The sequence below is a fragment of the Odontesthes bonariensis genome, chromosome 1, assembly GCF_027942865.1.
Source record: "Odontesthes bonariensis isolate fOdoBon6 chromosome 1, fOdoBon6.hap1, whole genome shotgun sequence".
NCBI classification, from domain to species: Eukaryota; Metazoa; Chordata; class Actinopteri; order Atheriniformes; family Atherinopsidae; genus Odontesthes; species Odontesthes bonariensis.
The window spans coordinates 41,503,096-41,517,702 of record NC_134506.1 but is presented as its reverse complement, the minus strand read 5'-3'; the positions used below and the strand labels follow the sequence as shown (position 1 = coordinate 41,517,702).

Sequence of the window (14,607 nt, the reverse complement as noted above, 5' to 3'; positions counted from 1 at the left end):
TTCCGTTTTATTACTTCCGGAAGCAGGTAGCTACTACTGTCAGCTTAACGCTTATTGCTGACGTTTAAACAGAAAAACCCCATCTTAATTTATGTTATATGTTTAATGATTTCTGTGGTAAATTGTTTCACACCGATGGCATCGTTTTGTCGCCAGTTTTAGGCGGCTAAATTGATATGTCAGGTGTGTTTTTAGCCTATAAGCTAACACAGCTGTCAGGCTTACCACAGCACAGATCCCTGCCCTGTACTGTGTGTTTCTGTTCCTGGTAGCATCTCCGGATTTGCTTGTCATCTTTGTGCAGTAGTAGTGGTAAATGAATATTTTTTTTGTCTTCGAGCAGTAGGTGATTGATTGTTGTCCTTTCGTCGTTCTCGTCCAGAATGGCTCACAGTGCCAGGAGAGATTCCCCGGAGCTCCCTGACTTTTCTCTGCTGAAGAGACTGGCCAGAGACCAACTCATTTACCTGCTGGAACAGGTAGGAACGGGTCTCCTTACTTTGTGCCGGCTGGGTGCCACCTGGCTTCAGCTGAGGATTTTCCACTTGTATTTTCACTGGCTTTATCTCACTTACTACACAAAGAACATCAATAATTCCACACCAAACATTGCTATTGCAGTGGAGATATCGCACATCTGACCACATCCCACGTACAGTGTAACAGCCAAGAAGTGAGGATGAAACACTTTGTGTACTTTTTATTTATTTATTCATTTTTTAAAATATTTTTTTCATTTTGTTTTTATTTAAAATGGAGAACAGACATAACGATAACAACAACACTAACAACATCCCGGCTTAGACATTTTATTTTCCTTTTTATTTTTTACTCAAAGTATTTTCTCTAGGGCTGGGCAACGATTAAAATCTTTAATCTAATTAATCACATGATTTCTCTGATTAATCGCAATTGTACGCAAAGTCCAAAAATTAATTCAAAAGTAGTGTATAGCTTTTAGCATTTAGTTTTATTTTAAATGTGCTGCCATATGAATGAAAGTGCCATAACATTTGTTGTGCAAACACACTTTTAACATCAGCATCTTTCTGTAGTTTTTATGTAGAAGCCTCGCTCCACTGTCTGTTTCCTTGAATGACTTGCTGCTATCAGTTGTGTGTTTTGCCTTTAAGTGATATTTTAGACTGGAACTACTACGCTGAGAAGACAATTCAACTTGGCAGTGTTTACAGATGACTTTGGTTCTGTCGACTCCGCCGTCTGGAAGAACTTTAAAATGAAAATGGCCGAGTAAAAGTTCCGTACCCTTCTCCATGTTTGGTGGATCCGCCGATTACTTTCTTTTCCGGTTCCACAGCAGCAGACTTTTACAAAATAAAAGCCAAAATAAAAATCTGGCCCCCGGTTCGCATCGGATGGCCCTGTGCTGTGTGTTGTTCCCCCTCTCTCTGCCCCCTGCTTCCTGTCTCACTGAACTTTCCTATCCATTAAAGGCACAAAAGCCCCCAAAAAATAATAATAATAAAAAAACCTGCATTAATGCGCAATAAAATATTTATCGGCGTTAAATAATTAACTAATTAAAGGTGGGGTAGGGGTTCTTTTTCTGGAGCATTTTTTTACATATTGCTTGAAATACTCTTCACACCCCCATTGCAACCAATTAATTAAAAGTTTTGACACAAATATGAAAAGTTTTAGTAGCCTCTAGAATGTACAATCAAGGAAAAACACTATCCAATCATACTTAACAATGATTGGATTCTGATGCCGTCTATCAAACTACAATCTGCTCCTCCCTCCCCCTCCTCCCCCCTGTGCACGTACCCTGCTCCGTGAACGAATTACGCGTCCAGAAGCTTGGCAGGAAGCTAAACTAGAGCCAGCTTGGCTAGCACATAGCATTATTAAACGTATAGTTAGCATATACTAAATACTAAATACGGCAACGATCGATGCTTGCTGTCAGAACAGCGCTCGTGCACCTTCGTGCTCTTGCGCGTTCATGTACTCTAGAGGCGTGCCTTCGGGGGGAAAGTGAAGAAAAGGGTTGGGACTTTTTACCTGTGTATTTTCAAAATGCAGCTTTGCTGGACTCAAAATCCAGGTTCTCCTACCCTACCTTTAACTCGCCCAGCCCTAATTTTCTCACATCTCGCCCCTGTTTAGGTGTATTTGTATGAATGTCAGTGTCAAGCTGTTTAAGGATATTTCTTATATTTAAGTCAAATCAGTTCTTCAGTCAATTTTATGATATATCTACTTGTTCAGGAGGCAACAGTGGACTCTGGGTTGGTATACAGATTAAAATGACCTGCCTAATATTGTGTGAGTTCTCTTGCACTTCCCAAATATCTCTAAGCTGTTGGTTTAAAGACGTGGAACCTCTGAATGAGTCCTGTTGTGTCTGGTCCTCTGCGGATTGCCTCGGGCTCTATGACATGCTCCCCAAGCCAGTTTGTGGTAGTGTGACACGGCACTTTGTCTGGCTTCTGGAGGATGATGCTGTTAGAGGCTGATGTTACTATTGGCCGTGTGTGTCGGTGGGTTTTTAACGCTATTTAGTTTCATCTCAAAGTAACCTCCACATGAATGCCAGGACCCAGGGTTCTATAGGTTTTACCAGTGCATTGTACGAAGATAATCCACATTCCTCACTTCATCCAGCAGTGGTTTTATATTCCAAAGAGGAAGAGGTCAGAACCTCGTTTGTGACCTCGTCTCTTGCTTCTCTTGTCCCGCAGCTTCCAGGGAAGAAAGATCTCTTCATCGAGGCAGACTTGATGAGTCCACTGGATCGCATTGCGAATGTGTCAACACTAAAGGTGAACCATAGGAATCTCATCAGATTCTGGTGAAAAAAAATGGATTTCCAGCAGCTTTTTAAAAAAAATCTCTCTTTTGTGCAGCAACACGAAGTCGACAAACTCTACAAAGTGGAGCACAAACCCATCGTCAGCACCTCGGATCAGTGAGCTGTTCGCCTTCACACTGCTGTAACACACAGTTTCACACACACACCTGACGGGACTGCCTGACAATGTGGTTTTTAAACATTTTCTACAGGCTTTGTTTTCTGATCCGGCCGAGAATAAAAACTGTGAAGTGGATCTGTGGTGAGTACAGCCGTTTTATCTCAGCTCAGCAGTTTTATTGTGGATATTTTAAAGAATTGTGTCGTCAAAATGGATGAAACTGAAATAGCACACGTTACACATCTTGTTTTGTAACTGGTTCAACCCAGTTTTTCCATCTGAACAGCCTTGATTCTTTGTTGCAGAGATTCAGCAAAGTGTTGGAAGCACCCAATTAGAGGTTTTGGTCCATATTTATTTGAAAGCATCAGACATAAACTGATTGTCACGTTCCAGAAAGCAGTTTTAGCTGTTGTGAGCTTTGTAATGTGGCGTGTTGTTTCCACATTTAAGATTTACAGGTGGACATGCTAAGCAGTAGGGCTTTGCAGAATTTATTAAGTGAATGCATCAATATGCAAATTTGAATGAAAAAAACTTGAATTTTCATGATTATTTAATTATTTTGTAAGTGTTCCTTTACTTAATCATGTTTATGATGATAATAAAACACAGGAAAAAGTTTTCAGGCAAATAAAAATACTCGTATTAAGTAACTCAGAAATGTTTATAGAAAACTTAAATTTCCCTTTTGGGGTGCTAATCTCCATTTGCAATGAACAAACTCAAGATTTTTTGTGTGCTTATATAAATTTGTGGTGTTTAAATTGAAGGCGATCAATGACTTTTCCTTGTAGGCTGCTGTCTTTTTTTTTTTTTTTTTTTTTTTACCAGCTGTGTTACAGGCACTGTTCGAAAAAAAAAAGAAGCATTTACAGTGTGTATTTGTGCATTACGGATAGGTATTTAAGTTAAAACCAGCCGTGTTACAGGCACTGTTCGGAAAAAAAAACATTTGCAGTGTGTATTTGTTTCGGTTACCATATGCATTTAATTAAAAGTTTAAAAATCCTCACATGTAACATCTTTCTGTGTAAATATCTCATATTACTATGTGGCCACCCGCGGCTTATAATCCGGTGCGGCCTATACACGTACAAAATGGATTTTCTTTTTAAAATGAGAGGGTGCGGCTTATATTCAGGTGTGCTCTATAGTCCGGAATTAACGGTAGTTTTTCCTTAAAACTGACACTCATTGGAGTTCTTTTTAACTAATCCTTATAAAATTCCAACACTAGTTAAGCAGTGTCTTAAATACTTGAGCCAGCCAACAACAACGTCACATTCAAAGTCACGTAAACCAACATCTTCTGCGGCATCACGCCTGTAGAGCCCAGATCTGCTCACTCGCTTCAGTGTCTCGCTCTAAATGACTTCTTGCTTTTACTTGTATGCTGTATATTTAACACATGGAACGATGGCCGGCGTTTCATGCAATGTAACCACTTGTTCCAGATGTGGTCAACGCTGACAAGGCAGCAGGAAAATTCAGAAGATACAAAATAATCTTCAACCCCCAGAAGGTACGCCGCCCCCCCCTGCTGCTGTGTCCAGCTTTAACGAGTTGTTGGTGCTCAGCTGCTGTGTTTCTCTTTCTGCTCCTCAGTTATATGCATGTGAGGCTGTGCTGGAGGAGCAGGGCATCTTTGGGGGTGAGCGTTTTTTGCTTTTTTAAATTTTTATTTAGCAGCAATAATCGGTGTGTGTGAGAGGAAGTGCTGACGATGCTTCTGTCTCCTCACAGATGTAACCGCTGATGAATGGGCTTTCTACCTCCTTCCACTTGATGACGACATTATCAGTCTGGAGCTGCCAGAATTCTTTCGAGACAACTTTCTGGTAAATACATGGTTGGCCGCAGTCATTCACCAGTTCGTGGCTTTTTAACTGGTCCTTCCGAGAGGGATAGTTTGCCTCTTTTGACATGAAGCTGTATGACATCCCATATTAGCGATATCATTTATGAACATCTTCTTACCCCCTGCTGCCTCCTGTGAGCCGAGTTCCAGCCTCGTTTTGGCGTTGATGAAAGTAGTCCGGCTAGATGGCTGGGGTTTAAAAAATAAAGCGTTTTGCTTCTCAAAACAATATGCGTTCAAAAGAGTAATACATTTGCATCACAAAATCGTTCTCCAGGAAAAAGTCAGACCTCACAATCGCTTGGCCCTATTTTCTCTCCCTTCGTATCGCTGCCTGCTGCCGCCTGCCGACAGCCGCACCTGTTACGGTGTTTGCTGCTCGGAAGCAGGGGACTGCTCGGTCTGCACTTCGGTCTGCACGGTCTACACAGCAGGCAGTGATATGGAGGGAGAGAAAATAGTGCCAAGAGATTGTGAGGTCGGACTTTTTCTGGAGAACGATTTTGTGATGCAAATGTATTACTCTTTTGAACGCATATTGTTTTGAGAAGCAAAACGCTTTATTTTTGTGGCCCCAGCCAACTAACCGGACTACTTTCATCAACACCAAAATGAGGCTGGAACTCTGCTCACAGGACGCAGCAGGAGGTAAGAAAATGTTAATAAATTATATTGCTAATATGGGATGTCATACAGCTTCATGTCAAAAGAGGCGAACTATCCCTTTAAAGAGCATCGCTGTATGCATGCCAGCTTGGGAATGTGGTCATGGATACCAGATTTAAATTTCAGCATACGGTAAAATGCCTCAGTGTTGATAGGTTCTGTCGGCATGGTGGGATTTAATCGACTCTCGCTGCTCCTGTGAGGTAGAACAATCGGCACGCTGCCTGCTGGATCCTCAGCAGCTGGCAGACATGGAGGCTGAAACATTCTGCTGATGAAAAGCCTGGCCCCCTCCACTTGGAGGTAGAGACCAAAAGCAAAGTCAGGGAAGAATAAACGAGGCGGAAATATTGGATTTACATTCACCACATGGGCACAGACACGCCCCATGTGAAACTGGGACAAACCACAAAACTCACTGGTTCCACCATTGTTTGGTGGATAGTTGCTAAGTTTCTTAGTTTTCTTCTCTGGTAAAATGAGTGTCTTTCAGTTTTTCAGATTTTCTACGACTTTGAAGGACACTTTTGTTCTGGTTGTTGACAGAAAATCATTTTTAAAGCCAGTTATCTAATGAATCAACATGAAGAGGACTCGCTTATAGTCAGACACTAAGAGAAAAACAGTGCCGTGCTTAAACATTTATAAGCACAGCTTAAAATGATGGGATGATGCTTTACACTGGAACATCCTGTTTTCCATGTTTTCTGCTCAGTTGAAGTATGAGCAGCCAAATGTTGCATGTAAAACCTGAACATTTCCAGGCAGGAGACCAGCGCTGGGTGAGGACAGCTGGCAGCGCTCTGCACCTCCTTCACTCCCTCTATGGCCCATTCTCAAAGGTCTATGGGATTGGACGCTATTCTAAGGTATCAGTGACTAAAAGACACATCCTGTCATGAAGTTAAAGTTTTTATTTTTAACTTTAATCATCTTAGATTTGGTTTCTGTGATCATTTTTGTACTGAACTGAACTGCCAGTAAATATCAGTGTCTGACAACAGATGACTTACGAGTCGTGGAGGGAGCAGGTGGAGGAGGGAGAAAAACAAGCTCATCGAGCTGAAATCGGGAACGTTTTCCTCATCGACCGCGGTGAGAATCCACGCCTCCTCAGAGGCGGCTCGCACGCCGGGCTGTTGTTCCTTCCCACCCTAACAGCATCACTGTCTTTGCAGATGTGGACTTTGTCACTCCTCTTTGCTCACAAGTCGTCTATGAGGGACTCGTGGATGATATTTTTCGAATCAAATGTGGTGGGTATTAGTTTGTCCACACTCATGCTGCCGTTTTAAAATGCATCTCAATGGTGGCCCCTTAAAGGCCATACATTCATACAAATAACTGGAAACTGGTTTCCAGGCTATAATGGCTGCAGACTTTCTGACGGCATCAACATAAATACTTAAACAGGCAGTGAGGTTGGTTGTTCTAACATGTAGCATAGGTGATCAGTTTAAAGACGGTCCTTACGAGCCATGCAAATGCTATATTGCAGAGAAGTAGTATTCCAGGAAGGGTCGGTGTGTGGAAAGAAGTGAGCACAGCAGCTCGATGTGGACAAAGACACCAAAATGTACCACGTTAGCTGTTTGTGAGACCTTAAAGGGATAGTTCGCCTCTTTTGACATGAAGCTGTATGACAACCCATACTAGCAATATTATTTATGAACATTTTCTTACCCCCTGCTGCGTCCTGTGAGCTGAGTTCCAGCTTCGTTTTGGCGTTGATGAAGGTAGTCCGGCTAGTTGGCTGGGGCCACAAAAATAAAGCGTTTCACTTCTCAAAACAATATGTGTTCAAAAGAGTAACACATTTGCATCACAAAATCGTTGTCCAGGAAAAAGTCAGACCTCACAATCGCTTGGCCCTATTTTCTCTCCCTTCGTATCACTGCGTGCTGTGTCGATCGTGCAGACCGAAGTGCAGACCGAGAAGCAAACACCGCAACAGGTGCGGCAGGGGGCAGCAGGCAGTGATACTAAGGGAGAGAAAATAGGGCCAAGCGATTGTGAGGTCTGACTTTTTCCTGGAGAACAATTTTGTGATGCAAATGTATTACTCTTTTGAACGCATATTGTTCTGAGAAGTAAAACGCTTTATTTTTTAAACCCCAGCCAACTAGCCGGACTACCTTCGTCAACACCAAAACGAAGCTGGAACTCGGCTCACAGGACGCAGCAGGGGGTAAGAAAATGTTCATAAATTATATTGCTAATATTGGATGTCATACAGCTTCATGTCAAAAGAGGCGAACTATCCCTTTAAATATGTCATCAACTCAAAGAAAAATCAGATGTTTGTGTGGGTAAAAACAAACGTTTGCATCTGATTTGGAAGTCCTGAGCTGCTGTGATCCAATCAAAATAAAATAAAATGTTTTGAATTCCTTGTATTTAGATGACAAAATGTGTATATTTGATCATTTTGTCAGATTTTTCAAGACAAATCCACTTTGTAACTTATAACTCCGCCCCCACCTGTGTGGTTTTTCTTGGTGTCAGAGCGTTCTCTCATTGTAGCATCTCTTCTGCAGGATGTGTGGAGTTTGGTCCCGATGGGACCTCCTCTGACAAAAGTGTGAAAGTCATGTTGAACTCCCAAGATAAGGTAGGATTGATGTTCGAGCTGAAGTCTCTGTCGCTGCAGATCTGCACAGGATGATTTGAAAGCAAACGTTTGCGCTGTCGCGTCTCGCAGGTCTTCAGTGAAATCAGAAACGAGCATTTCTCCAACGTCTTTGGATTTCTCAGCCAGAAAGCCAAGAACCTCCAGACCGCCTACGATGTGAGGAGGTATCCCTGATCCTCATCCTTCACTGTAGCGGAGGTGTCTGACGCGGCTAATGCCTTCTTTTCTGTGCAGAAGCGGCGGGGGATGGACATACAGCAGATGAAGACGTTTGTGTCAGAGGAGCTGAAAGGCTTGAAGCAGGAACACCGGCTGCTGAGCCTACGTGAGGGTTACCGCGGTGAACCACATACTGGAGGGATTCTTCCGTTTTCCGATTATGACGCTGCATCGTTGCGTTTTCTCTTTCAGACATCGGTGCCAGTGAATCTATAATGAAGAAGAAGACCAAGCAGGATTTCCAGGAGCTGTTGAAGACGGAACACTGTAAGAATAATCTGCTCATACATCAGGTCCAGGTTTTAATCAGTGTTCTTTTCAACTTCCTGACAGATTGGTGCTTTTTCTGCACATGATTTGATAAATGCACCTTTGTCTGATGTGTTGTCTGTATAACTGAAACCAAACTGTGTTCGAAACCGCATACTTCTCCTACTACTCCTACTAACTTTTTGAGTTAGCATGCGAGTTTGAGTAAGCGAGAAGTTCCCGGATGCATACTAGATTCTCTGAAATGTTGGGTATGCATCATGAGGTTACTACTCATACTCAAACTACCCAAGATGCAACGTAACGTGACGTCGCCGATCGTCATTTCCTGTCAAAACGGCAGTTTCAAGCTAGCTACAACGAGGGTAGGTTCACTTCCTGTTTTCAAAACAAAAGCACCAATTGTATCGTAATGGCTTTCCCTATGATAAAAGGCAACGGGTATTTTATTTTGTGAAAATAACCGGAAGTGCGTTGCTCACTGCGGCTAGCTTTAGTAGCGCCGAATTCATGGGAACAAAATTGTAAATAGCCGGTATTTTGTCAGATTTTCAACACATTGGGGATCTAAACGACTACTTTCTCACCTGAAAATGTTTCAAATGTTGCTAAAGTTTACAGAGTTTAGAGCTTAAGCGAAATCAGCTTCAGGCCGGCTGATTTCGGCTCGGGCAGGGGTGAAATGCATTGTGGGTAAACGCTCTGCATACTGTCTGATCGATGAGTATGCAGTATGGAAGTATGTAGAATGCGGTTTCGAACATAGCCCATGAGTTGAGCTTGTTTGCAGACTGAAGATGGTGACTTTTTCTGTTCCCTCAGCTTTACTTGAAGGATTTGAAATCCGTGAATGTATTTCTTTCATAGAAGAGCACATCAACAGACAGGTGGGTGGGGTTGATCCTGGTCAGTCTGCTCAATCAGTTGCTCCCAAATCTTTCATTCTGATTTTTTTTTTTTTTCCCCCGTAGGTCTCGATGATAGAAAGTCTGAGGCTGCTTTGCCTTCTGTCCATCACAGAAAATGGTAATCTGTCTTTCTCATGATAGCAAAAAAAAAGGAAATTATTCACATGTTCACAAATCTGTGATTCCTTTTTTTCTCACAGGACTTCTGCCAAAAGATTACCGCTCATTAAAAGCACAGTATCTTCAGGTGAGCATTGGGAATCAGGCCTGCATTCATCCGCTGGTGCACCATCCTGAAATGAATGTGAACTAGTTAATTTTAGGATTATGAACTTGCTTCAGGAATTTCAAATGCTGAACTTTGAGTTTGAATGATATAAATTTTTAATCTGTGTGAACCAAACTTTAGTTCTTGTGAACTTCTGAACACTCAGTGGGTCTACATGGTGAGATTAATTGGATAATAGCTATAGTTGGGTTATGCTCCTTATTTAAGCAAAGGTAATTATCCTTGGATATATGGCGGTGAATGAATCGGATCAGAGGCACAAAGCGTGTCATACCCCGGTATGATAGGTGGCGCTGTACCCATTTCAACTGTTGCTAATAGAGCCACTTCCTGTTGACCTCTTCACCACCAACAACAACAACAAACTCAGGCATTGGAGAAAGATGGAGAACGCAGAGCCAGATGAAGCTACGTTCCTCTACATTTGGTCTGTGATGAGCTGCTTGTTGCACAAACTCGATGCCCAACGGAGCATTCTCCATCGCGTTGTTTGTTTCTTTCTGACGGCGACAACAACAGTAATATCGTCTCCTTTGACTTCCGGGTCACGACCCCGGGAAAACATCTGGAGCATGCGCAGAACGCAAAGTCTAATTCACCACGTGCTTCAGCGTCTACAAGCAGGTTTAATTTGACTTTCAACCCAGCTATCTCGGGGTCTTAATCCGATCGGGAGTAACCCGATCCATTTTTTGGTCAGATTAAGGTGTATACATGAACTTAATAAATCAATCTTATTGTATTTTAGCCAATAATGCGATTTTTACAGTCAGTGGGGTTGCATGACACTGAAAGGATCAGATTATTGGCTAAATTACAATAAGATTGAGTTGAGCATGGGTAATTATCCTTGGATATATGGCGGTGAATGATTCGAATCATTGGCACAAAGCGTGTCATACCCCGGTATGATAGGTGGCGCTGTACCCATTTCTACTATTACTAATAGAGCCACTTCCTGTTGACCTCTTCAACAACAACAAACCCAGGCATTTGAGAAAGATGGAGAACGAAGAGCAAGATGAAGTTACGTCCCTCTACATTTGGTCTGTGATGAGCTGCTTTCAACTGAGTTATCTCAGGGTCTTAATCCGATTCAATTTCTTGTCAGATTAAGGTGTCTACATGAATTTAATAACTCAGTTTTATTGTAATTTAGCCAATAATCCGATCCTTGCTGTGCCATGTGACCCCACTGAGTGTGACTGGGGTCAGACAGCCCATATAAACCACAGGGATGACTGGAAGAACCAATCCTGACCGTTTCTGGGGTGGGGCTTGTCAGCTAATTTACATACCTTGTGAAGAGACTATCAATAGCTACTGTAAGCTACGAGGAGAAGTTTTCTGGGAGCTACCTACCCAGTACAATAGTGGCCAGAAGCTATCAGGAACTGGCTGCTAGTTGCTGGGCGGAGATGTGGTTGAGGTCAGATTAGTTGACCCCCATTCACTGAATGAGAACGAGTCATAGTTGAGCCAATCTAAGGCCATGAGAGTTTTTTCTTGGGATGGGACTTTAATTTAATGGGAGGTTAGTTTTTAACTCTGTGTACAAGAAAATTATGAAACATTATTACGTTTCTCAGAATCAGACCACCTGTGTTTGTGATGTCCTGTTTAGTAACAGACACAAGCATCCAGGACAGTCCGTCGGAGAGCATTTAGAGACGGATGAACACGTATCAGTTTGATTCTTTGTGATCCCTACTGACAGTGAGAGAAATATGCCTCGGCCTCACTTTGATCACATGTCTCTGGTGTAATCTGTAATATTCTCGCTACCTGACCTCGTCAGAGCTATGGAGTGGACCACCTTCTCACGTTTTCCAACCTGAGACAGTTGGGCCTGCTGGTTGAGCAGCAGCCTGGGGAGACTCTGACGGCTATGGAGAGCAAAGTGGGCAAACTGGTCAATGACCGAACTGCAGGTGAAACAGACCTTAATCACACTTTAAAGGGATAGTTCGCCTCTTTGGACATAAAGCTGTATGACATCCCATACTAGCAATATCATTTATGAACATTTTCTTACCCCCTGCTGCGTCCTGTGAGCAGAGTTCCAGCCTCGTTTTGGCGTTGACGAAAGTAGTCCGGCTAGTTGGCTGGGGTCACGAAAATAAAGCGTTTTGTTTCTCAAAACAATATGCGTTCAAAAGAGTAATACATTTGCATCACAAAATCGTTCTCCAGGAAAAAGTCAGACCTCACAATCGCTTGGCCCTATTTTCTCTCCCTTCGTATCACTGCCTACTGTGTAGACCGTGCAGAACGAGCAGTCCCCTGCTTCCGAGCAGCAAACACCGTAACAGGCGCGGCTGTCGGCAGGCGGCAGCACGTAGTGATATGAAGGGAGAGAAAATAGTGCCAAGCGATTGTGAGGTCTGACTTTTTCCTGGAGAACGATTTTGTGATGCAAATGTATTACTCTTTTGAACGCATATTGTTTTGAGAAACAAAACGCTTTATTTTTTAAACCCCAACCAACTAGCCGGACTACTTTCGTCAACGCCAAAACGAGGCTGGAACTCGACTCACAGGACGCAGCAGGGGGTAAGAAAATGTTCATAAATGATATTGCTAGTATGGGATGTCATTCAGCTTCATGTCAAAAGAGGTGAACTATCCCTTTAATCACAGTTGCATGTGTATAAGACAGATGTTATAGTTGTGTTTGTTTGTACTGGTTTGATTCTTTCTTTGTTTGGTTTTGCAGGAAAGCTGACCGATGCCTTTTCCTCTCTGGCAAAGAAGAGCAATTTCAGAGCCTTGAGCCGAAAGCTCAATCTGGTAAATGGCGGTAATCATAGCTGTGTAAAAAACGACTTTAATCTAGGGCTGGGCGAGTTAACTCGTTATTATCGCGTTAATTTGTTAACCATTTAACGCCGATAAATATTTTATTGCGCATTAACGCATTAAAATAAAAATAAACTAGCAGGTAACGTTACCATTACAGGTGCTCCTCGGTCTCTGTGTGAAGCTCACGGAGCTAACCGGCGCTACTTCCTGTTTTACTTGTTTCAACATAAAAGCACGTATTTCAAAATAAATTTTAAAAAAAACTCCTGCATTTACAGCCAAGTTGAATTGTCTTCTCAGCGTAGTAGTTCCAGTCTAAAATATCACTTAAAGGCAAAACACACAACTGATAGCAGCAAGTCATTCAAGGAAACAGACAGTGGAGCGAGGCTTCTACATAAAAACTACAGAAAGATGCTGATGTTAAAAGTGTGTTTGCACAACAAATGTTATGGCACTTTCATTCATATTTAAAATAAAACTAAATGCTAAAAGCTATAACTGCTTTTGGATTTTGCCTACAACTGCGATTAATCAGGGAAATCACGTGATTAATTAGATTAAAAATTGTAATTGTGTCCCAGCCCTACTTTAATCATGGTGAAAAATACCTTATTTGTCCAAACCACACTGAAAAGATGTATGTTATTAAGATTAGTGTAATGTCTTGTGTGAAGGTGCCGAAGTCTGATGAAGAATACGACCTTCGTGTCCCCCGTGACATGGCTTACATCTTCAGCGGCGCTTACGTCCCTCTGAGCTGCAAACTCATCGAGCAGGTGAGTCCATCAGCTGGGCTCATTCGCTCCACTTGGAAGCGACTTAACACAACTTAACATTACATATTATTTTATTTCCGGTGTCTTTTGTGTAGGTGTTGGAGCGGGATGGTTGGACAGGCCTGGAAGAAGTCACCAGACTCCTAAATGGCCATGAATTTGCTGTTACAGGTTTGATTACCAGGAGAATTAATATGTTATTTGAGGAAGCTGGAGTCACTGTTTACAAATCCAAAGTAAATCCGCATCTAACTGCTTCGGATCATTGAGCACAGAATGTTCTCTTTCACATCAGGTAGCAGCGGAGCCGATTTAAAAGCAAAGAATGACGCTCAGCGGATCATTCTGGTGATGTTCCTTGGTGGATGCACATTCTCTGAGGTTTCAGCTCTCCGTTTCCTCGGCAGAGAGAAAGGTAAACATGGTCTGAATGAGGAGCTTTTAGGTTACCACACTTTAACATTTTTTGTATTATCATTATTATTATTATTCTTAGTGATCCCGTGCCAGTATCCTTAGCACTACATGTCCGTTCTGTTGTTGCACATCCAGATAGTTGAGTTTTTTTTATTTATCGTCATAACTTCCCTACAATTAAATAAACTGTCAGACAGAAAAAAAATCAATAAGTTTAACTACGGTTGACTTGTTAACATTAGTTAATTCAAAACTATTTCTTTATTTGCCAAGAATTAGTAGTATGTCCTTGTTTTAAAGATGAGTACTTTTTAAAACTACCCAAGTAGTGTCCTGGTATAAATGTATTTTCCTAAATTAAAGAAATTCATGCAATGTAAATGTGTAAAAATGTGTTTTGCATTTAGTATTTGACACTTAATTGTCTGACTAGGTGTATCCCATAGGATATATATATATATATATATATATATATATATATATATATATATATATATATATATATATATATATATATATGTATATGTATATGTATATGTATATCTACCACTATAATGTAGTACTTACAGGGAAACTTACTATAAAATTACCCAATGAAAGTTATCCAAAAATTACAGTCACAACAAAATATCACCTTATTGTTGTTGCTGAAATTAAATGTATGAAAATAGGTGAAAAGATCATTTCTGTTGTCTCGTTCCAGGTTATAAATTCATTGTGGTAACAACTGCCATCACGAACAGTTCAAGACTAATAGAGGCTCTGCTGGGCAACCAGGTATGAAGCCGGACTGCCTGACAGAAATAGGACGCATTCCTGCTACCGTTT

At 41.7% G+C, this 14,607-nt stretch overlaps 1 protein-coding gene across 1 annotated transcript; it reads left to right on the top strand.

Moving 5' to 3' along the window:
- Positions 1–4: 4 nt before the first annotated feature.
- Positions 5–14,571, top strand: vps33b (VPS33B late endosome and lysosome associated). The gene is made up of 24 exons (XM_075466925.1): positions 5–26; positions 383–479; positions 2,706–2,786; positions 2,871–2,932; positions 3,028–3,077; positions 4,394–4,461; positions 4,545–4,590; positions 4,683–4,777; positions 6,228–6,332; positions 6,468–6,558; positions 6,642–6,719; positions 8,001–8,074; positions 8,165–8,251; positions 8,330–8,420; positions 8,507–8,581; positions 9,407–9,471; positions 9,556–9,610; positions 9,693–9,739; positions 11,580–11,712; positions 12,498–12,571; positions 13,261–13,362; positions 13,458–13,533; positions 13,658–13,777; positions 14,483–14,571. The coding sequence occupies exons 2-24, from the start codon at positions 384–386 to the stop codon at positions 14,560–14,562; spliced, it is 1,851 nt and encodes a 616-aa protein (XP_075323040.1). The 5' UTR covers positions 5–26; position 383; the 3' UTR covers positions 14,563–14,571.
- Positions 14,572–14,607: the final 36 nt, after the last annotated feature.